Source organism: Empidonax traillii, unplaced genomic scaffold (assembly GCF_003031625.1).
Source record: "Empidonax traillii isolate 1590-97213 ecotype Southwest subspecies unplaced genomic scaffold, ASM303162v1 scaffold295:size639837, whole genome shotgun sequence".
Classification (NCBI taxonomy): Eukaryota; Metazoa; Chordata; class Aves; order Passeriformes; family Tyrannidae; genus Empidonax; species Empidonax traillii.
In genome coordinates this window covers 550,396-574,491 of record NW_020955488.1, presented here as the reverse complement: position 1 = coordinate 574,491, position 24,096 = coordinate 550,396, and the positions used below count along the sequence as shown (strand labels likewise).

Sequence of the window (24,096 nt, the reverse complement as noted above, 5' to 3'; positions counted from 1 at the left end):
ATTAATTTTTAGCCGTGCAAAACAGTATTCCATATTTACAGCAACTGTGCAGGTGCATGATAGGTACATATTAAAAGTTTCTTGAGGTATCAGCATCAAAAAAATTCTTGTCTGTAAGATATATCTGCTGAAGTTACAAAAGGAAAGGCCAGACCCATTCAATTTTCTGCTACACTGCTTTACTGAAAACAGCCTAGAACATTTTATGCACAAAGGTAACCTGCCAGCCTAAACTGCCCACCACTGCAGTTTACCCCTGGTTTTATTACAGCTCTGCCCCTTTACCTTCATTTCCTCTGTGTGTGGATGTCTGACTTTAGATATTTCAGACATACTCTGCACTATATATAAAAAACTGAAACTGTCCTTATGTATTTCACCCATGTAGTATTGTGCTACCTTGGTTTAAAGCAGCAGCTTTAGTTCTAATCTCCACCTCTTTCTTCTCCATTTTGTTTGTGTTTTCTGTCTGAAACAGTCAGGGACATTTGTTACACTTCGCACTTCTCTACCAGTACTTGTTCTCAACTGCTGTGTGGCTGATCAGTGCAGCATTTCAGGAGGGATCTGTGGATTCATGTGGATTTGTGTACAGTCAGTCCTGTCCACCTGCAGCAGATGGTTCCTAAGTGCTCTGATTTGGGTTGTGTCACCACAGCATTGAAGAGCTGACGGAATTATTTGTGTTTAGTTGTCTGAGGACCTTCCACTACCTAATAAATACTTATTCTAAGAGTAAATGCAGCTTCTGTTGACTCTTTCAAATCGTGTTCCAACAGTCCTCTGTTGCAATTCAGGAGCTTTTTATCCACTATATTGTGGAGTGAACAAGTATCAGCTGTCTCCTTAGTATTAAATGTTTTGATTTTTGCATTAAAATACTTGTTTAAATTAGTGACAGTTAAAAGAAAAATTGCTTTTCAGTTTTAAAGTGCAATAAAGTCTTTCTTGACTTGAATAAGCAATATCATGGTCATATGAGTATTCTAACCAGTAGATAAATATCCTAAGATGTTGTGTTGCTCTCTCTCAGTTCCTTGATTTTCTTTGTGGTTTGGACTAATGGATTCCAACGTGTCATGTTCTGTTTTCTAACATACAGAAAAAATTCTGATCTCCTTTTAGACTACTTTGAGATCAGGTATACAAGTTTTATAAGTGCCTAATAATGTTATTGGCCTAAACTGAATAATAATAATGGAACTTGCACTGATTTCCAGAACAGTAACAAAAATGGTGCATTTCCAATTTACTATTTATGTTATTAGTTAATCTGGATAGACTATGTCTATTTCTCATGTTTAAGGAGCGATTACTATTTAAGTAATCATTATGGCCCACTCAGTTTCAGGTAAATACATAGCTTTGAGAGGAAGGTGAAAATTCTTCTTTTATTCTTAATGAAAACTTCCACGTCGTAGCACTGAACTGCTCTAACAGTGCTGTCTAGTGCCTGGCAAAAAGAATGTCCCTACAGTTTGAGGAGAAAATAAAATCACAGCTGAGGGTTTCCTGGCAAAAAAGCCCTGTCAGTTCTTCTTGGCTTCCTCCCTGTCTCTCTTCATATAGTGCAAGTGGGGCAGAAAGAAAATGCCTCCCTTCATGTCAGTTCAGATATTTTGACTGCTGCACAACAAGTATTTCATTAATCAAGTTTAAAATTTTTTCCAGAGAGCTCTTTCCTTTTTTTAGCCATATTCTGATGGAAGTAATTACTGTTTTTCTTACTTGACCAGTTAACTTTGTGTCATTTAGTATTAAAATTTGATGGACTTTCCACTGTCATCAGTGGACTCACTGTGTTGAGGATTGAGAATTCTTATTTGTATCGTCCTTACTCTGCCCTTTGTGGATACTGCCTGAAGACAGGAGTTGTGTAAGTGGCTCTGTGTCTAAGGACACAAAGGCTGCTGTGTGTTTGTTTCCTCCACAGCAGTTTTGTAACTACAAGCTTGTAAGGTGCCCAGGCAGAGGAGTTTTCCTCTTGTGCTGTGTGACCCTGACCAGCCTTGGTTTTGAACACCTTTTTTTGTATCTCTTGCTTCATGAATGCCATCCTTGTGAACTCTTCTTCCACCCGTGCCAAACTGGGGAGAGGTCATAGTCACTTTGGCTACTGTGCCCAAGGATGGGTTAGTAGCATATCTAGTAACATTCCTACAATGCTTTTTAAATGCAGTATAGACATTTGGGGAGCATATTTATCAGAACTTTCATTTGGCATTGCGATACAGTGGAACATTCATTTAAATATTTGTTTCATTTTGCTGCCTAATTACCTGAGAGGAACCTACAACTGCTGTTTACTTGCTGTAGAGATTCCAGCCCAAGAAAGTGATTAAGTATCCCCTCCAGCATATCAAGATCCCTTCAGCTTTGCTTACAGAATCAAGCTTTAAATGTGCATTTCCATTGCTGTAGTTACCAGCCTACACAGCAAGTTCCCCCCTCACCCCCCCTTCTTTTTACTGCTTCATTCTCCAATCAACAGATGATGTAATGGAGAGGGAGAGCTTAAATATCCACATGATGCTATTCACTGTTACAAAGATAAGCTGAAAAACTTGTGCTCAAAAACTTAATATTGTAGTGCTTCATTAAAACTGATTTGTAACCTGTGTTCTGTTTGAACAGACTGGTGTATGGACCACACTCACCAAGATTGAGCAGAATTTTTTAAAACCACTGCGTGTAGGACTCAACATGTCAAAAGCACATTATGAAGCAGAAATAAAAAATAAGAAAGAAAACAGAAAAGGTTAGTTGTTGTTTTTCCCTGTAGTTTTGTTCATATCTAGAAACTTTGATAATCCTTTGGAAACAAAGAATTGGTGAGTGCTGTATAGATCATGTTTTATTTAGCTGTTGACGCTATTCCAAACCTCAGATAATAATTCAGGAGTTGCTATATTTGATATTAAAATTTTTTGTAATTGGTCAGAAAAATCTGAACTTGTTTATCTGTCATCACATTTGTAAATCTTACGGAAACCTAACAGAACTGTCACATGAACACCTTCAAAGCTTCTTCTGCATTTATCCTTTTGATTTTAATGTTACTCAGGAGCAACATATAAGAATACATGGCCCTTAGGTTTCGTACCAGGTGTAGGGAGGTTAACAAGAGAAGAAATAAGTCACACAGTGCTCTCTAAAGCCTGAAGCGTTACAATCTGGATTTTTTTTTTTTTTTTTTTTTTTTTTTTTTTTTTTTTTTTTTAATCTGACACACAGAATCAGGTTCTGCTCTGGGTTAAGCAGACACATTGCATGGGGCACAAGAGCTGTAGCTGCTTGAGGGGATCTCTGTATGTCAGATCCTCTGTTCCTTGTGGTCTCCAGTATAATTAAAGATGGCCTAAGGTCTGCTACTAAAAATGTCAGTACAGCTTTTTGCCCCTAGTCTTACCCTATTCTGTAGTAAACTATATAAGTGTGAGGCAAAGAAGGTTGTTTTTTTTTTTTTTTTCTGAAGGCAACCTCTGTATATCTTTCTAAAGGGAATCCTTCAAAATTAATCAGGAAGTTTTTTCTTTAAGTCTCTCTTACATTTCTCTAGCCTTTGACAAAGTATAAAGGGATTTAAGTTCGGAAGAGGACATCTAACGTGACCTTAAATGGTTTACCTTCCTTCCCCAGTGTATAATCTTTGTAAGAATTACATTTTATTTTAAGGATGTGGTCTGAACGTAAGAGGTTTTCCCCTTAGTTTTCAGACCTGTCCTTATAGTTTAGCCTGCTGCAAGTAATGTGTCTGAAACAGAGAAGCCTGCAGCCTTTTCTTAATAAAATAAGTATTTCATGTCTGGATTCATTAAATCAAACTTAAGAACCTCCTACTATCTCCCTGGATGTGGAAATTTTAAAAATTTATTAACAACTGACCAGATAAAATTTATTTTTCCATTCCAAGAGAATTTGAGCTGTATAAAATATTTTTGAGTTGCAGATCTTGCCTGTTTAGTGATGTAGACATTCGTGTTATAGAAAGTGTAGAGAGAGCATCCAGCTCAAACTGCCTTCCTCTGAAGGTTCAGCACTTTCCATCATTTTTGCTCAATCCCTAGGTTTGTGTTCCTAACAATTACTGTCTCAAAATTCTAATAATATTGAATATTCTTTTCATTCTAAGAGTCATGTTGGTTATTTTCTTCTACAGAGGCCCACAGTTCTAACACAGTTTGTTCTGTAACTGTTAGTGGGGAAAAGATGCCTGCCATGACTACTGGAATGCAGCTTCAGGTGAGTTTGCATTTCCTTCAGAGCTATCAGAAGTATTGCCATCTTCTTTTCAATGTGGAGACAAAAGTACATGTACAGTGAGTTAAAAAAAATAATAAAAGTAACACTAATCTTTTTTGTCATTTCAGGTTTTACACTCGGCTCTCTTCACGTTTGATTTAATAGAAAGTGTTCTAGCTCGAGTAGAAGAACTCATTGAAGTGAAAATAAAAGCTGTAATGGATGAAAATAGTTAGGTCAGCTGAAGTATTTGAATTAACATACTCCTTACAAGTTCATTTAGACTGGGAGACTTTAGTTGCAAAGGAGGCTACCAGCCTTTAAAGAGGAGCAATTTAGAATGGCCTCCAGAAGAATTGCAAATGCTGCTCTTGTTGCATGTGATTCACAAATAGGGTCTATTTACTCCTCTTCAGAATTTGATGCTTTCTCTTAAGTTTAGAAGCTAAGAACAAGGTTGGGGTATGCTCTTCTGTTGTGGCAAAGAGGTGTGGCTGGGCATTTATTTTTCTTTAAATTCTCAGAATTTGTTAGCTAGAGTTACTGACTGGTATTGTGAATTACAGACATTTTTATAAAGTGACTGAAGAACCATTAATTAAAAAGCACTGTTTCAGCATAAGTTATTTTTATTAGCATGGTTTTATGTTGACAAACAAGCTTCTATATTTGCAAACAGACTGTAAGGTATTGCTAGATAACAGTATAGAATATACCATCTATAGATGGTAAAACACTGTGGCAAAGGAAACCAGGTTTAAAGGAAAACACATCAACTTTGAGCCAAGTAAGATGTTAAAACTTAGTAACATAACAGATAATGCCTGTGTTTAAAAAGCAGTGTGAGATTTCATGCATATACCTGTGTATGCTTGGGAAACCTGTATTTTGGAATTGCTCTGATCATCTTTATCTTTAATGATAAAGTTTTCCTTAAGACATAGTAAATAGTTTGGGAAAGAAATTATTTATGAAGAGATGAGACTGTAAGTTCAGAATCAAGTTAAAAATAAGGATGACTTTTCTATAGTGCAGGTAAATCCCTTTTCCCCGTGCTTGGAATGCACGTTTGGTATCAAGTATGGTATTTTTCACTGTATAGTTGTTTAATATGAATTTTCATTCCAAATGCATATGTTGTATATAGTCTTTTTAAATGTAATTATATTTTTAAGAACATTCTATATTTTGTTTAAAATGTAGCCATTCTATTTATGAATAAAAACCCCAAACACTAAATTAATTACGGTGCGATTGGTACTCCTGGAGCATCTTCCAAACTGGACTTTTTTCTGTTATTTGGGCTTTTATCATTTCCATTTTGTAACGAGTATCATCTGCTTGTGGCTTGGAAGTTATCTTAGGGAGAAGAAAAGTATTATGAGTAAGGCACAGTAACTCCTAGATAATTGAATATTCTACATCCTATATTTCCAATAGTACAAGTGCAAAATTATTCAGCAGTGAAATCTGAATCATGTTCTGCAGTAGGTGTTCAGGAATGATGTACATAGAAGTGACAGTATTTCAGCAGGAGCTGGGAATGGTAGCTTGGGATTAGTTGGATGGTATTGCTCCCTTGGCGTATCTAGTAACCTGGGGCAAAAAGAAGGTGATTTTTAGGCCTTGTACCAGTTACTGATTCTTTGGCAAATGATGAGCTCATTAAACTGGCTTTGTATCAGTAAGAAAGAATGCAGTGGCAACCAGCAGACGTGATAGGTGCTGTCACCGCTTCTTACAGGGCTCTCCTGTTGAAGGCTGGTGCAAATGTTCTGAACAAGTAGAACAGCAAATTACTGCTGAACCTATAAACTTGAATCTTACAAGCTTTTAGGTAAATGCTGTATTAAGAGACTGGGCATCACTATATTCCATAAAAAGTACAATGTTCAATATTGTCATATGTATTTAACTTTTGCCATGCATTAGGTGAGATGAAGCTTATTAAAATGATGCATACTCTGAATAGGTTAATGCTTATTATTTTGAGATGCTCATTTCAGGAAAGCATAGAAGCTAAATTAGTTTTTGATTCCTTCCTAACAAGTCATTCAACCCACTCTTTCTAGTTTTGGTACATGGGATACTGCTAGTACTGATACAGTTCATAGCTAAATTTAGAGTTTTCATGGAAAAATGGCCTTTAAAGAGTTTCAGTAAATAGATTTAATTAATAATATATTGCTGATACTGGGTATGTTGCAGATCCACAGATACATGACAGTAAGCTGTAGCAGTAATACACTAGTGTGTGCATCACTAAAAATTCACAAGTAACTACTTGTAACTAAGTTTTAAGATAGCATTTTTACTTTACGCTGAATTCATTACATATTTAGATCTTATGCTGGTTCTACACTAGTAAATGAAGACATTCTAACCTAACAGTGGTAAGAGCCAAATGAGCTCTTAAATATCTAATGTGTCTTTGCAGATGCTATTAAGACCTTTTAAGTTACCTTTAACAATAAAGACTCAGCTAAAACATAAGAGGACCAATCCTACCTCAGTGTATTAATGGATTGTGGTCAGTATAACCCAGAGTTCCATTAAGGAAAACCAAATGTTTTATAGTTCTTGGCTTTTCCTGATTAATAACTAATATTTTTAAGTATATGCAACTGAACTTACCTTAGCCATAGTTAGCATTAATTTAACAGTTTCAGCAGGATTATGAACTGGTATTACACGTAAATTACTGCCCAGGAATCTGCACATCAAAATAAATTAAAGTTTAGTTTTAGAATGTGTATTTAATTTGTTATGCTAAAAAACTCAAAATGCATTCCCACATGTTGTAAACAACTTTTTACTCTGCAATTTTACTTACATAGAGACTGTTTTTATCCTTAGAAGTGAGTGGAGAATTCATGCTGTTTGTGTAGCCATCTGTCCCATTTCTGTACCACATATTTAGGTGGGATTTGGAAAGGCTCATTTCTTTATCTAGGGCTCTTGGACAATCAATCAGCACTTCTTAAGCATGTTTACACTCAGAGAGAACTAAACCCTCCTCTGTGATATTGCTGAAGACTATTCTCAGTGGCAATAAAAAATATCTGGGTTATTTTTATGGCTTTGGAAAAACACAGGAAAGTAAGACACTGTGCTAAAAATACTTCAGGATTTGAGCTAAATCTTTGTAGTGTACTATAAATAAAACAACCTGTATTCCAGACGGGGTTCAGATAAGGGGATAATTTACTTTCATGTAAAGGCTTTTTCACTCAAATACTTTGACCTAAAATTCACTCTCTTTCTATAAATAGTGTTATTCATATGCATTTGTTCTTGAGAATGGATTCTGAAGATTTTAAATAGTAGCATCAGTTGTCATTCAGTGGAGAGATCAAAGCTTAGCAAGCACAGAGCCTCTCCTTCAGACTGGTACTTGAAGTGTGTTGTAACAGTGACAAAACGTGAGTGCTGCTGCTGTTTTCTGTTGTAGAGCTAAAACAGGAGAGGGACTTAACAACAGAGAAAGAAGAATTTTAAATAAGCAAAAATGTAATCCAAGTGAATTGCCCAGCTGCTCAGTTGCATACTCCCCTGTGACCTCCCCTTGTGCCTACCACCTGCTCTTCCCTGCAATCTGGCTGATGACTTGGACTCACGATAAGACCCCATGCTGGTTCGGTATCTCATCTGAACTTGTCTGCCCTTGCTTCTAATTAGCAAAACTGTTACAGGCACTGTCCTAGCCTAAGAGTAGGCACTCAATCCCCTCTTGAGTTTCGCTAAGATCTGATGCAGGAACTGTGGTTAGATTTGCATTCAGGGATTAGACAAATAAATTGCTGCAATTTTATTAATACTAGAATGGGCTAACTAAAGCATGAAATGAACAAAGTGCAACAAAGAAACAGTTAGGCCTATTTACCGAGATCCATGAAAATCTGTTTTTCTGAACAGTTCTGCTTCCAGTTACAGCAGAATAGTGGCCATTTGAACACACGTCTGGTCTTTCCTCCAGGGTGTTAGAAACCTGTCACACACTTATTAGTGACAGGTTATTAACACTTATTAGTGGTTATTAGTGGAATGCTCATTTAAGCTACTGCTTTTCTCCCACTTCATCCACACTATACACAACCTTACAGAAAGTGCCCATGTTGTTGAAGAATCCTATAATTTTCTTTTTAATAATAAAAAACAATCCTTTCCCAGTTGCAGCAAAACCATAGACAAGCAGAAAGAAACAGTAATAGAAGACAACCTGAAAGTACTGAGGTGTTCTGTTTTTTAACAAATCCAACAGGTGACTCGTAGCTTGAAAGAATATGGCACAAGTTTCAACCCCACCAATGCAGAAGCTCAATCAGTGCTTTACATACAACAGAAGACTTCCAAGGTACCAGGTAGTAAAAAAGCAAATGCATTTAAAATATAATTGTGCCTTGTCAACATGAATTTGATATTGCTTGCAATGATAAAACTGTTTTTCTTTTAATAAAATTACTGACTTGCCAAATGGAATACAGTTCCAAAACATCGCGTTTTAGTGATCAACAGATGCACAAAATCTGTTGTACATTACCACGATCTAGATTGAGAAATTAGCCTTGCCATCAGCTGAGTAACATGTTCTTGCTGAATAGTGGCAGAACTTTTAAGACCTCTCATGAAAATTTATGGCATTTTCACAAACGGGTAATAGATTTCTTACATTTCATCCCATACACTCTGCTATTCATCAGCCTTTGGCAGTATGCCTGGGATTTAATGAAACTGGTGTTAGTTTCAAGGAGGTAAAGATCAAAGACTTCATTAAAATAGTCACTTCTTGAGGCCAGGAGTGACAATCAGCTGCAGTTAGGGCTACTGTACCTACCAGAAAATAGTTTTGACCGCAAGCATGGAGCACAATCTGATCGCTGTTGTCAGCAGGTATGTACAGAAACATGCAAGTTTTCAGGCTTCATTAGAAATCATAGACAAAAGTTTTAAACAAACCAGTTTTAATGTTATTTTATACCAAAAGTATAAAAACACTATTTCAATTGTTCTAGCTTTGTATAATAAGACACTGAAATCCAAAAAGATTACATCAGTATTCAGGGAGAACTTCCTGTGCATCAGTTTCTGCCCATTGCCACTTGCCCCGTTAATTCCTAAAATAATATTCCCAAATCTAAGACTGCTGCTTCATTTCTTCCTAGCAATAAAAAGTTTGGTTTGATGTGGAAATCCTACCTTTTCTGAATCCTGAACATGACACTCCATTCTTCTGGTCCATGAAGAGCAGCTGACAAAACCAGAAAACTGTTGCGATGAATGCCTATGAACCTCTGAATTCTTTCAGAAAACTGTTCTTCTCCTGTCCTAAGCAAATCTTGAGTGTCTGACAGTATAAATGCAACACCTATTGAGGAAAATCATGTAAATGTACCTAATGTGGCAATAATGGGATGAAGTTCTTAGCACAAACCCGGAAGCAGAATTCTTAATTTAACCATTAGTTTAAAAGGCAATGGAACAAAACACATGAATGAATTTACACATCTTTGACCGTGGAATGCAGTCATGAGGTTTGGCCACTGATGACTAGTAATTTTAAGATAAAACTAAAAATAACTCAGAGGTTATTTTTCTACCATAACATTAAAAAAACATTTATTCAATCCACTCAAAGTAGACATATCTGAATGCCTTTGAAAGCATATGCTGCAAGAACAAGCAACTGCTATAAAGGAATGAATTTAGGGCAAATGCAAAGGCTGACTGAAGAGCTCAGCAAGTCGTGTTTTTAAATTAAACAGTTTTAAAATCTTAAAAGTTAGCTAAACTGTCTACCCTGAAAAATGTAATTATAGCCCTTTCAACTAAGTTATTCTGAAAGGGAAAGCTAAGGAGGCTGAAGACTAGGAGGCTTAACAATTGAGCATACAGAAGACTTGGCTTTTGTATGTGTGCTAGTCCTTACAGTTCAGGAAAACTGCAGATAAAGGATCTCATGTACGTGTCTAAACCATCTTCTGCTCTAAAAAGGAAAGTAGATATTTCATATTTACAGTTTAAGTGATTTCCTAATCAAAGCCACTCAAATAATCCTTTCCCTGCCTCCTCTGCTTCCACCAGGTCTTCAAATTCAACTTGGAAGTTGACAGCCAAAGGTCTCGGTTCACTCTTAACATTTATAGCCGTGCATACTCAAGATCTTGATGGCAGCTTACATGTTAGTGGCATTCAGCATGTTGGCTCAGTTATAATAAGATTTTACTGAACAGTTCACCAAATCTCATGTAGCTGTTCTACAAGATATCCCCAGAAAATTAAAAAATAATGACAGTGTTTTGTTCCCAAAGTTCTCTGTTTCATCTGATTTGCATTCAATCATAGAACAGCTCCTTTCACTGCTGCACAACATTCCAACAAGACAGATTTTATTCAGTTTAGCACAGCCCACAACAGCACCTGATCTTGTACCTCACTGGAGTTTATGATTTAAAAGGACAAACTTTAAAGTACTGCACCAGAAAGAGGAAAAATCACAGATCCAGTTTCCACTGATTCTGAATATCGAACTCGGTGTTGTTGCCTCTGTAGAATTGTAGAAATTTCATGATCCTAAATAAATTTTAAAAGGTTATTTTAAAAATATGTTTTCAGCTCACAAGTTAAAAATATCCTTAAAGCATCATCTGAACCATTATAGACAGACCTTTAGCATCGTTGCGGTAGGATTGCGAATGGAATAAAAACTAAGTACTAAAGATGTTGAACATTTTCAATTAATGAATTTTTAAAGTATTGGATTGGAAGTTACACTGAAAAACAACTCTGTACATGCACATTCAGTTTGTCTCAGGAAGCTCCTGCATAATGCATAGAGAAGCTCAAATATTTTACAGTCTGTTTTTGTAAGAAGTGCTAAAGGAGTATTTGCAGAAGTGAGGAACACACAGTAGTGTGTTTCTATGACTCCAGTTAATTAAACTGCATTATTTTCACAGATGTCAGCATCTCAGTTGGAAAATAGTTCAGAAATTATGTATGGGACATGATTTTCTTTAAAGCTTTTTGACAGAATGCAATCCACTGAGGAAAACTAATAATCATAATCATCTACAGAATGGAAAGGGTGTGGATGTATTTTTCAGCTTGCAAAAAGCATTTCTGCAGTATGTTCTACAAAAGCTGCTTGAACTAACATATTTTAAAGGTTAAATCACAGAATCCTTTTTAGCTAATAACATGTTCTTTAACCTACCCATTTAAAATATAGCCAACCTGCCTATAGAGGAAAGTGTCATGATTTAGTGGAAGAGTACAAAATAAAATCTGTATAGCAAGTGAACCCTGAAGGAGACAGTAACCAGAAATGTCATGCTTTCAACTGGTCTGGAAAGGGAACACTCAGTGGCAACTGCTTATAACTACAATTTTGGAGAAAATGCACAAATATAAAGAACAGCTGTAAGAAAATGATAGCTGTACTGGAAAAAGAGAAAGCTTATAACCAAAACTGATACAGAAAGCCATCTTAGATTTGTATTCAGCTCTGTGTATGGGAAGCCCTTACTAACAGCAATAGTTCTGAATAGAGCTGAAGAGCTTATTAATAGCAATGGGTTATGCTGGTATAGCTGATGAAATCACTGCCACCCAATACCTCTCACCATATTATGGATTAAGTTGCTCTTGAAGCAGTTCCCAAACAGGCACAGTTTACAGGCTATAAATTCCAAGACACAGGGGCAAATAAGAATAGGCTTTAAACTGAGGTGATTCAGGAATTATTTCAACATGGTTCACCCATTTACCCAGCAGAGATGGGGTGATAACCTTGTCAGCCAAGCTAGCATGAGATATTTTTGCCTGTGAATCAAAGCCCTCTTGCCTCTAAATTCTCATCAGCTGGCATGAAATTGGCCTCAGCTGCAGAAACTAATTACCAGCTCATTGACATACCCTTTCACTTTACTTGGGAACACAGTCAAGGCTTCTGATGTTGACAGATATAAATATATATCAATTTCTGCAAGATTCACTATTTTAAACTGAATTATGTGCTTACTGAGTAATCGTCTGCCCCAGTGTTGATACTGTGTAGTAGAAAATAAAGTGTTTAGGGAGAAATTCAGAAAACTGAAAAACATTTCTGATGAAATTATTTATAGCGCTAACTGGAAGCGGCATCAGTGCGGTACAAAAATGATGAGCCAGGAGAACAATCCTAAAGCAGTTTAACTCAGAATAGCAGGTGGCAAGAATACTAAATAGCTACGGAAGTAGCTAGGAGAAAATATAGACACACAAAAAGAACCAGTACTCCAGTAGAAGCAGCTTCAGACTGTTTCATCCTCTGAAAACTCTATTAATTGACATTGAATAAAATGTTTCCACATATAGAATATAGGACATGATTTTTCAGCATTTCTTAGTGAGTCAGATGCTGGTCTTGACACGTGGTACTGTACCTGCAGAGCTGTGCTCATAATGACTGTTGTTACCCATCTCGTCTGCTCCTGCCCACAACTTTCTGTCATTTTTTTCAATGGTCTAATGGCTCTGCAGTGAGATCCCAGGTGACACCTTCTGAAAAGCTAGGGAAAAGAGAGACAACAATTTCCTGCCAATTAACGAGGTGTTTAAAGCACATGAACACATCAAAGAGCTGATTAAAAATCAGGGCATTACTCAGTTCCCCAGAATGTAACAGGTGCCTACTGCCAGTGAACTAATTTAAGATGGCAATTAAATACCTAAGTGGCTTTAAAGAATCTGCATCTGAGCAGGCTTCCTCTATCAGGCATAACACTGTTCTGAAAATATTCCTGGCTATGCATCTTGGCAGGCGTTTCTGTGTCCGCCAGGCTCGAGTGGAGCAGTTGGGGACACGGGAGCTCCCGGCAGGAGCGGGAAGCAGCCCTCGGGCTGGGTCTGGCCGGTTCCAGGGATACCTTTGTGCTGTTGGTTGTAAACTTCAGCCGGGCCTCTCCCCGATCTCAAAACCTGTTCCGGCGCTGATCTGGAGCCGCGGGTGGCGCGGCCGGCACAGCGAGGGCCGGCGGGGGAAGGGGCCGGTGTCTCGCGCTGCCGCCTCAGCCCTCAGGAGCAGCCGCGGCCCTGGAGCCAGCGCTGCCCCCGCGCCGGGGATGGCGGGCACGGCTCCGGCCACCGCGACAGGGCACGGAACTTACACACGGACGAGGAATCGCGCCGGGGCTGAGGTGAGGGGGCAGTGGGGCTGCCTTTCCTCCGCCGCTGCTCCTTGGCGGTGTACCGGGACTGGCTCCTGCTGACCATCCTGGAACTGCCCACATAAAAACGTCCAGAACCCGGTGTTGGCCTGAGCGCCTGCTGCTGTGTAAGGGCAGATTGTGACATTTTCAGCACCACTTTCAGTGAAAAAGAAATACCGAGTGTGTTAGAGCTTCTTTTTTCATCATATAAAAGGAAACAGTACTTCACATAGCAGAGTTGGAGTGCAATCATAAAAAGCACTGGAAAAGCATTGATTTCCAGCTCTGCTCTTCACCCAGGCATGAGTCTAGCTTCAAATACTATACTGAAACCGCCATTTTACTGAAAATCTGAGATTTTAGTAAAAGCTTTCCCCTTTAAACCACTTTAGAGCGTTTTAAAATAGAAGTGACCTCATCTATTAAAAATTATACATTTAAATAGCAAATTGTCTGCCTTGCATAAAAATAATTAGACAGTGATTTAAAAATCACTCTTCTCCTTTTTGTTCTAGACAAGAAGTGGATTCACACCCGATTTCCCTCTCCTGTTGGTGCAACGCATGGAAGTTATGGTTACCCTGCGCTGCAAGGATACGGGAATGTCATGCTACTTTTCCTAGTAAGTCAAGTCTTTCTAATACTGAATTTTTAAATTCCTGTGGAGCATAAATGTGACAGTCAGCAAATAAAAGGAAAATAACAGATGTATTTGGTATCCCAACTGCTGTGTTCTGGAGAGCTGTGACAGGACCAACCAACTGTGAAACCATGTCCTGTGACAGAGTGGCACCATGTGCTCTGACTGCATACAGAAATCAGGGAGCTGAGAACATCAGGAATTATTTTAAAGTACAATTATAAAGTAATAAGGCAGTTTTATAATGAGGGTTGATGATCCTGCTGACATATGTCAATGTGAATTTTGAATTCATGCATACTACGAATGAACTTGTGTTTCAGTACTAGAGAAAGCCTAGGGGTAAAGAGCAGTAACTTTTATTTAGTGGTTATACTTGATTTGTGACACTACAGTATATCTGAATTAATATTTTAGATTATGTTTAATGTGTACATGCATTAACTGAATTACAACCATTCAAATGGAGAAAAAATAGTAGGGAATAGAATGGAATAAAAAATTATTTCCAGTGTAAATATCTGTAACAGGTGAGTAGTCTTAAGTTTCTTCAGTGTAATGCTGTTAGAAATGGACAGTACATACAAGGGTACATTATTACATCAAAAAAGATTGTCATTACAAAGAAATATAAACACTGTATTTAGGCTCCTGGTATACCAGCAGATGCCTTTTTCCCCTATAGCCACTTATTGTGCATGAAGTTGATATATATATTCATATGAAAATACCACTTGAGAGGCATCAAAGTAGATAAGTGTGGGACAATGAAGGAAAACCCCAACCTTAACTCAAAATGATTCCTGTCAGTATTTTGACTCCAGTTGTTACATATATGTGTAAATTGTGTATCTTAATTACAGTTGGCAAAAATTTATACCAGAAACTTAATTTCTCCTTGTCACTTACATTTGACAATAGTTCACATTTGAAATAAAGACTCTTTCTGAGACGGAAAATTCTGAGCACACCCCCCCCACGTGTCCCATGTAAGAGCCACCCTGACATAGGGCTTGTCTGGTTCAAGTCTTACACAACTGGTCATGCTGAGCCCCTGGACTAGGAACTACTCAAGGGACAATTCTGGTAGAAGATTGTTCTGCAATACCATTCAAGTCTGAATCTCACTACACGACTTGCCTTTCTCTTTTTTTCAGCCTAATGTCACAAGATAAATAAAGAGAGCTTGGACTCAAAGAAAGTAGTTTTTTTCTGGTTTGTGTATTCTTCAGAGCATTCTCCACAGAAGTTTTCCTTCCCAAAAGTGACTTTTGGGGGATCCTGTGCTATCTGATGAGCTAAATTTATTTTACTACTTATGGTTATCTCTGTTGTGACATTTTGGTAGTCTTAGCTTTAAACCTCAGCAGCACTCCTTTCCACATACCCATATGGTACATTTCACGTACGGGTGATGGTGCAGGAGAGAGAAAGAATAGGGCTGAGTCTGGCAGCATATCAAATAATTCCTGGAAGCAGAGCAGAGAACCAAACCCATTTAGGCAGGAATAGAAAGATCTTGGGATTACAACTCCCCTATGATGAAGATAATGGTGTAAGCATTTGGATGAATAACTAATTTATGACAAGGTAAAATCTATCATCTAATTAGTGTTTCTCTGTGCTGTCTGGAACCATATCTCGTGTGTTCCACATCAGCACTGTTTTTTGATTTTGTGGGGCAGTTACACAGGTATCTTCCTCTCTAAGCATATGAGAACTGATTGTTGATCACCCATTCTGTTCTCCGATTACACAGTTGAAGAAAAATTAATTTTTTCCTTTTAGAGGACAAAGAGGAAGACTGAAGGTTAACTAAACACATAGAAAAGTAACGCTTTTTTTGGGCAATTTTCAGAGCACAAATAAAAATTTATGTCAGCAGTCCACAAGTTGAATGAAGTACAATGAGTCAGCATTTAACTTACACATAGGTTTATTATTTTCTGTCATACAGAAATCAACTAAGAACCTTCAGTATGTAGCATGGGGAAGAAAGGTTTTGGGACTATGGAACCATACAGTTATTCTGGAAACAGAAGACCATGTTGACAAGGAGTCATTTGGAAATATGATTACTTAGGCCCCAACTAATTATCTAAATCTGAAAAGCAAGCAGTTGAAAAACATGCAAGCATTCAGTTTGAGAGCTTAAAACCCTCCCCCTCCCTCCACAAGACCAAGTGGTCAAAATATTCTTGGACCATAAAGCCATGGACTATAGGTAGAGACTCCAACTTTTCTCCAGATGCATCCCATTATACATATATTGGATTAATCTTGATTACTAAAACATAATAATCCAGAAAATAGAGATTGAAGTTTTTTTCTCTACAGATACAGGAGGACATTTTGTTACAAGTAGGAAGTTTGACCTTAAGGTGGGTCTCATGTTTGTGGACATTAAAATTACCTCAGTCTATGAAGGTCACAAAAAGTTTTCATACCACTTACACTAGATATGGTTGGTCCTATTTATACTGATCTTAAGCACACTGATGTAACTCTACTGAGAGGCAGGATGCCATTCCACACTCAAAAGTGTTATTAAAAAACAAAGTGAAGAACTAAAATGATTTCATTAAGCACAACTGTATAAGAAAACCACGAAAATTCCTAAATAAGGATTGAATATAGGAGGATGCAGTAAATTTAAGTTAGTTGGTGAGATCAGTCTCAAAAGAGGGTTATAGAGCTAAGTTACATGAGCCAAAGTTTTTACTCAGGTAAGTAGTCTTTCTGTTCAGACACTTAAATACACTGATTTTTGTAGATGTGGATCTGATACCACTCACACTGACTGCAGCGGGAGCTGAGAACAAGTAGCCGCTTTCACTGGCGTGCAAAAGTATAAAATCTGATGGACTACCTGGGTCATTGGGCTGAGTGCCAAATTTGGGCACGTGAGCCTCTGTTCAGGTTAACCAGAATATGCACTCTAATGCAGTTAAGAGTCATCATCCTACTCTGACCATCAATGTCCTTGTTAAATACATCTGGTTACTGAGTTATTGTCAGCCCCTCCAAAGACTGAGGTTGGAGTTACTGAAGACATGATCAGTATTCATATTTTACAGTGCAACAGCAAAAGAAATTTTGTTGCATGTAATGTGAAAAGTTATGATTTCTTAGGACTTTGATTTCTCTAACTGAATAGTCTTCTGAGCAGGCAACTTCAGCAATAAATCAAGGAGAATAGGGAAGCAACTTAACGGAATTCCGTTATTAATTATTTCATACTTGAACTGCATCCAGATGGCTCATCAGGATTAGAAGCTCATTAAACTGAGTACCGTATAAAAGCCCAAGCATGCCCAGTGCCTGCCCCCAGTGCCTGGCCTCAGTGCCAGCTCCATTACCCTTTCTGAAAAACCAATGTTAAATGGAAAGCCAATCCGCAAATGTGCACGTGGATTCGCTCCTGTGTTTGCAGAATTGGGACCTAATGGACTGTACAGTACAGACTGCAAAGCATAAAAGGAAGGTCAAAGGCAATAAAATAAACAGGTGTGCATGCATGCACTGTATAGCTTCTTCAGTTATTGTATTAGTTGACAAACATCAAAAAATCAAAGAAATTATCAAAATCGGTATTTTTCCCCAGTCGATATCCTGTTACAGGTTTAGTTTCCTTAAACACAAATAACAGTTGTCAGTAGGAAGAAGCTTGGTTTTAAATTAGCTAAAGAAGGGATCTGAGCTGTAATTTTTCCAAAATTGAACACATAAAATCTTATTTTTCAAAAACTATCATATATAGCGTGTGTTCAAGAGAGAGATACGAAAATCAGTATGGGTTTTCTGCAAGAGATGAAAGCTTCTAATTATACTGGATTTCATATCTAAAAGCTCATTTCCAGGGAATCATCTGTTGTAACAAAGCTTCAATAATTCTCATTCTGTCTTTTGTCCTCAGTTCCTGTGTAGTCCTGGCATGAAAGTCATCTATCAATGTACAAATGTTAAATCACTCCAGTCATGAAATATTAACAGAATGCATACAGTTATGACTAATAAATTGAAGTCTTTCTAGCTGTAATTTGTCACACCTACAACTGTACAATGTTATTAGTAGAGTAAAACTAGAAAACTATGAAATAGATCTACTGGAAAAATAGTATTTCTAGTACATGCACTAATATAGGCAAGGCTTGAACCTGCTTCAGCTGAGGTCAACAGGCTTTGACATTAATGAAAGCAAAATAACGAATCCTTAAATGTCTTGGTTCTGAGCAACGATGTACAACGTAAGAGCAGTTCTTAATTCGTTCATGCAAAGGTTTAGATTTTCTGGAGCAAAGTAGAATGAACATGCTACTAATTATTTTTCAGATGGCATTAATATATACTGAAAGTTTTAAAACAGTCTCGTATAATCTGTACCTAGAACAGCTGTGTGGGGGTTTTGTTTGTTTGTTTGTTTTTACATATTCCCTGAAAGAAACTGGTGAGACAGTGCTAGAGAACACATCCTATGGACAGTCTTTGTGAGAAACATGTGAAGTTCTCTTGCCCTAATTCTTCCAAAATAATAATATTAATAATAATAATATTAATAATAATAATAATAACTGCAAACTCAAAAATTCAGTATAATTTTGAAATAATTTAAAACCTTAAAAATTGTGGGATAAGAGTATTAAACATGTACAGTTCACTTACCTATCATCCAGAATTTAAAAATATCACAAGCAAGCCATATTTCTTGTACTTAATTACTAATATTTTCCAACAATAGTCAAAGTAGTTTCATTATTATTGGAATATTTTAATCTCCAATAGCTGTTTCCCGTGAGCACTGTTTGTGCCTGCTGACTTTATTATGGTTATGTATTCTGTGGACCTTGATGAGGCCCTGGCAACCCGATCTAACTTTGAAGTTACCCCTGCTTTTAGCAGCAGGTCAGACTAGAGACCTTTGGAGGTGTGTTCAAGCCTGCATTTCCCCATAGGACTATACCTTTCTGTATATGATTCTAGAAGAGAATTTCTAAGGGAAAAAATGATGAATATATGGAGTGTCCTTTCCACTACCTACACCACAACAGCCAGTGTCTGGGTTTTATGCACTTATCTGATCGCTTGTAACAGCCCAGACTGCCTGCTGATCTCATTTCATGCTTACTTATCTCTCCTGATCTTCACTGTATGTCTGTCTCCACACTGCTTTTGCTATGCTATATAAACATGGTATAATCCATGCATTGAAAAAGCAACCTAAAATATATCATTAACTGATCTGCTTTTCTAACTGTTGTCTCTCTCTTAATGGTTAGGCTCAGTTTCCTTCCTGCAATTCTGTCATGCTCTACCAACCTGCCATCTGCCTGCCTTTTACTCTGCAAGCCAATATCTCATTTTGACCACAGTCCTTAAGAACACTTTCTTAACCAACCTCAGAACTGGTATTTTATATATCTGCCTCGTGGGCCTTCTCTAGTGAAGCTAGTGGTGCAGTTTTCCTTAAATCCTGTCATCCTCATTTGACTCCTGTTTCCATCTTTATTTCCTTCGCTTACCTAATGGTTCTTTTTTTTTTGAGCAGATTATTTGGAAGAACCTCCACTTTCCTTAGTTCCTTGTAGGTTTCCAAGTGTTGGGCCTCCATTTGCTTCCATTTTCCCTCTGCAATATCTCTTTTAGTGATTTATTCCACAAATACAATTTTAGCTGTATGTAAAAACCCTGCAGAGCTGCTTCTCCAGTCCAGATTAGACTCTAATTTTCCAAGTAAAAAAAAAAAAAGTAATTATGACTACAGGACCACTTTTTTGAGGTATAGTCTTTTTTAAACTTAATACCTTCACACATGAAAAACATCCTTCCTTATTTTTCACTTTCACAGCATCATTCAAGATAGGCAAAATCAGGGTCATTATCTTAAACTCTGATTTCTGAGTTCTCTAAATTTCACTGACAGTTTAGTAAATCAGGTGTTACTACCTGCAGGATACAGACAGCCTTACCATTCATGTAAATCTCAGATAAGCTGTCAGCATCACCTGTTAACAGCAACATTGTCTTCTCAGGCTTTGATAAAGCAATTTCACTGTTCTTATTCAAAGTACTACTGCAAAGTTAAATCCTTAAACAATATTTTGACTATGCCATCTCTTTAGCATCTTCACTGACACCCTTTCACTGTTTCATCAGATGCACCTACCTTGTCCTTACTTTAGAGGTCCTCCAGGACCTCTTAGCCACTATTCACTTGGAGCCTGGGACACTTGATTTGGTTGTTTCTCTGTGAAGTTTTCACCTTTTCCCTTCTGTCATGCTTTGGAGAAGAGGCCAACACAGTGAAAAAATCACTGCCAGGAGGCACGAGCAGGACTCCAATGACCTCAGGTGACCGATGCTATTAAACAGATAGCCACCTACACCTGGCTTAAAGCTTGAACATCCTCCTGAACGAGGTCAGGGTCAAGCAGGAAGGTAGTTTAGCTAGCACACAAGGCTGGGCAGGAATATAGGTTTTTCCAGCTCCCTCATTATCCAGCCTCCAAATCTCACCCTCCAACTTCCCCTTCTCATAATGCACACAGGAAAAACCCAACTGTTTAAACTGATGATGTGCTGAGACCATCGCTAATCAGCTAGATAAATATTGACACGCTCATTTTACTTTTCCATCCATGTGCATTTTTTTTTGTCTTTTGTCTTAACTTGGATTATAAGCACCCTGTGGGAAGTCTTTGTTTTCCTTCTGGGTTTGTACAATGTCTAGCCAGTGGGACGTTGGTCTGATTAAGCTTCACAGGCACTCTGGTAACGCAAATTAAAAACAATACCACTTTCTATTCCTGCTACTTCTACAGACACTATTCGGCTGTGGGAAGCTGAATTCTATGGCTGCGTATGTAACAACTGAACAATACCATATCCTAATCAGTGGTCTGCTGCAAAACTATTAAAGGAATTGCAGCAACATCATTGTGGACTTGAAGAGAGAAGCTAATTTAATTTTGATACAGCCAGAGAAGTAAATGCAAAGAAAAAAAAAATAAAGAAACGTCTGTATGTGTTGTAATTCATAGAACAAACAAGAAACTTCGTGTGTCACTTCAGTGCTGCTCTATCAACTCAGTAGGAGTTAAAAATATGGGCCAAAGCAAAAAATAGACAAAAGGAACCCTTCTTTCACTTTCTGTCACTTCTCCTTTCCATCACTTCATCTTCTTTAATGTGTGAATGCCCACTATCAGAATATCATCAGGAATTGAAAGTTGATCAAAGCTTTTTGGTGAACACGTTTTACTTAAGTGTTTTACACAGAAATTGCAAAAACACTGTTCTTCAGCCTTCTGTAAGAGCTTCTCTCGAGTTTCATCTCTTACTTCGGCTAATAATATAGTTCTTTCTTTTATTCAAAAGATTATCCCCTACTGATAAACCTTGTAAACTCTGAAAGTGAAAAACGGGTTTTCTTGATGATTTGCACTTCTAAAGGTTCTCCTAAATTCCTCAATATGACAACTGGGTTAAATACAGTGTATTACATTTATAATATTTTGAATTATAATATCTCAGACTATTGATGCTGCTGCTAAAAGGTTAGAAAGATTTTTATTATGAGACTGAACATCTTCCTTCCCTAAGTTTAGAGTCCTCAATTGACATAGAGAAAGGAAGGCTTTCCTTTTTTTCCCCCCTACCTTGATATTAAGGAATGAGGTAAAATTCTTCCTCTGCTTGTTCTGAGGAGGATAAAACATTAGTTTTACTTTTGTACCAGAAGTTCAACAAAGTGGCTTTCTAGATAAACTATTTTGCCTCAAAGGTCTTTATTATGTCAAATCCAAAGGTAAGACAAGTCATAACTTCTTCAGTCATACACTAGGGCAACTTCATATTTCCACTTAACTGAGAGTTTGTCTATGAACAGAAAGAAATGAAGTTTGTCAAAAAAATTAAGGTGCACTGCTGGAATCGTGCAAAAGCTTGCAAACCCGACCATGTTATCGATGGTTACAACCAGCTTAAGCTGTGTACTTATCTTAAACAGTTTCCACAAAAGAAGGATGTTAGTAGCCATTTACTGCCAGATGGCACCTATTTCAGAAGGCACTTCTGTTAATGACTAAGAGGAGGTAGAACACTTCCTGTTTAGACTTTGGGCTGTGTGAAAGACAAGCCCTACTGTTTCCATAATGCAGATATTTTAGAAAGCCCAGCCTTTGCAGGGGAAAAAACCTGTACCTTTCAGGAGGAGTTTTGACGTGGTAAGAATTACAGTTTCTCACTCCTTCCTCCTTGTCAAATCATAAAAGACAATAATCAGTCCTATGCCCACCCAAATAGCCAAAAGCAGCAGAATGAGCTATGAATCCTATTTCACTCTGAGTCAGAAGAAAGGTTATGTTGACATTTAGTCTCAATATGCAAAAGCTACACTAGAGATATTAATGACGATGCAAGAACCCTATTACTGCTCCAAAAATGTAGCATCTGTAAAAACAAACAAAACCTAATTCCTGAGAATCTTGCTATGCCCCAGCATCAGGAGGGTGCAAGTATTATGAATTGAAGCCAGAAGGTATTTCTAGTCAGTCAGACTTCTGATGTAACACTGACCACGACTTCAGCATCAGGTATATTTGTGGAAACATCAGACATGCTGTTTCTTAGAACAGGAGCAGCATTCTACCAACTCCTTTGAATTCATGCACTATGCCATTTAAAACATTTACTTAAACATGCATGTCCAAAAAAAGAACAGTGCTCTTCCTATAGCACAGACCCTCTGAAGTCTTATATTTAAAGGAAAGACAATTTAAAAAATTTATTGGAAACTTCTAAACAAACCAAAATACAAAAATTTAATCTGGAAGAAATAGATGAAACAAGCTGCTCACATTAATAAGGCCCAAGGCATATTCAGATTGAAACATTTTCTTTGAACATTAGACTGTGTTTCCATCATTTAAAGCAGTGTTGGCACACATCACCTTTTGACACAACCATTCTGAGTCTTTATTGTTGTAAAATGAAGTGACCAAATAGAGAGGGGGAAGAAAAGGAGGAGAATAGCTCTACTAATTGTGCATTCATCTTTAAATATTTGCTGAATGAGAACATTAAATGTCAAAAAAGAAGATAAAAGGGAAGGTGGAAACCAAGATTTTTCTTTCATGTCATCTAGTTTTTCTAACAATTCTAGAAAATACATGCTCAAAGTTCATTTTTAGAAAAGACATACATTTAAGTCTTGAAAAATTACCGTACCTGTAATTAAATCTAGATTATAAATTAACATATTTACCTCATTATATAAGAAAGATTGCCTCAGTATCAAGAATTGCTTGTTCTCGACTGATGCAGTATTTCACTATTGTATGGAAAGAACTCATCAAAAATAGATTTGGGGAATGGGTTGGAGTTCAGTTGCAAACAGTTGGTCACCTTAATGATGGGTTTCCAGTTCAAGAATTGTCCATTCCCCTTGAGGGGATGAACAGTCTTCGGATGAAAAGCTTGCCACCGTAATGCTTGCTGAAGAATCGTCCAGTGGAGACATGAGCTCCGTCCACCTACTGAATGTGTCAACTTGTGATGTACCCTGAGGATTTGAACCATCTCGTGCCAGAAACAGTGTCTGATTGATAAGACATTGTGCTAAGTTAAGGTCTTCAGGAACAGAGTTTTTGAAATCTATATTTGAGTCCTGCTCAGATAACAATTGCCTGAGAAGAGTCCAGTCCTGTTCTGCAAACTGCTGATCTTCAAAATCCACATCTAGAACTGCTGTTTCTGAATCCATCCTCTGCTCAATTGCTTCTCCAACATCCATCTCATATATTGGAGAGAGGGTTTTTGGAGGCCGATGTTCATACATGCAGGTTTGTGCCATTGTGTCATAATCATCTATGTCTCCTGAAATAATTCACAATACTGTACAATGTAAAAATTGTAGATGATCCTCCCCTCAGGGCTGTGTAGAGCAAAATTTAATTCATTCAGGAAGGACAATCCAATCAGGTTAAAAAAAGGGGGGATGGAGGGTTATACAAAATTGACAAAATTTGA

General features: G+C 37.5%; 3 protein-coding genes across 8 annotated transcripts in view; 1 reads left to right on the top strand and 2 right to left on the bottom strand.

Moving 5' to 3' along the window:
• GLMN (glomulin, FKBP associated protein) overlaps positions 1 to 21,070 on the top strand; it is a 35,544-nt gene extending 14,474 nt beyond the window's left edge. For 3 of the 6 annotated variants that reach the window (XM_027890676.1, XM_027890677.1, XM_027890678.1), the window contains 3 exons: positions 2,635 to 2,758; positions 4,160 to 4,242; positions 4,371 to 4,864. In XM_027890676.1, coding sequence (XP_027746477.1) covers positions 2,635 to 2,758; positions 4,160 to 4,242; positions 4,371 to 4,478 — 315 coding nt within the window. In that variant the 3' untranslated portion in view covers positions 4,479 to 4,864. Of the gene's footprint in view, positions 1 to 2,634; positions 2,759 to 4,159; positions 4,243 to 4,370; positions 4,865 to 8,503; positions 8,650 to 13,945; positions 14,053 to 16,027; positions 16,116 to 20,888 lie in introns of those variants that run through there. The other 3 variants (XR_003571986.1, XR_003571987.1, XM_027890679.1) reach the window with 3 other exon arrangements.
• CUNH1orf146 (chromosome unknown C1orf146 homolog) lies at positions 4,858 to 13,590 on the bottom strand. Its single transcript, XM_027890684.1, is given in 7 exon segments — positions 4,858 to 5,601; positions 6,877 to 6,955; positions 9,439 to 9,607; positions 10,719 to 10,812; positions 12,666 to 12,791; positions 13,389 to 13,463; positions 13,465 to 13,590. Coding segments are annotated over 7 exon segments (774 nt in total). The 5' UTR covers positions 13,576 to 13,590; the 3' UTR covers positions 4,858 to 5,481.
• Positions 19,568 to 24,096, bottom strand: part of KIAA1107 (KIAA1107 ortholog) — a 35,659-nt gene continuing 31,130 nt past the window's right edge. Inside the window, exon 18 of the mRNA XM_027890675.1 lies at positions 19,568 to 23,943. Within this exon, the coding sequence (XP_027746476.1) occupies positions 23,474 to 23,943 (470 nt within the window). The 3' untranslated portion in view covers positions 19,568 to 23,473. The remainder of the gene's footprint in view (positions 23,944 to 24,096) is intronic.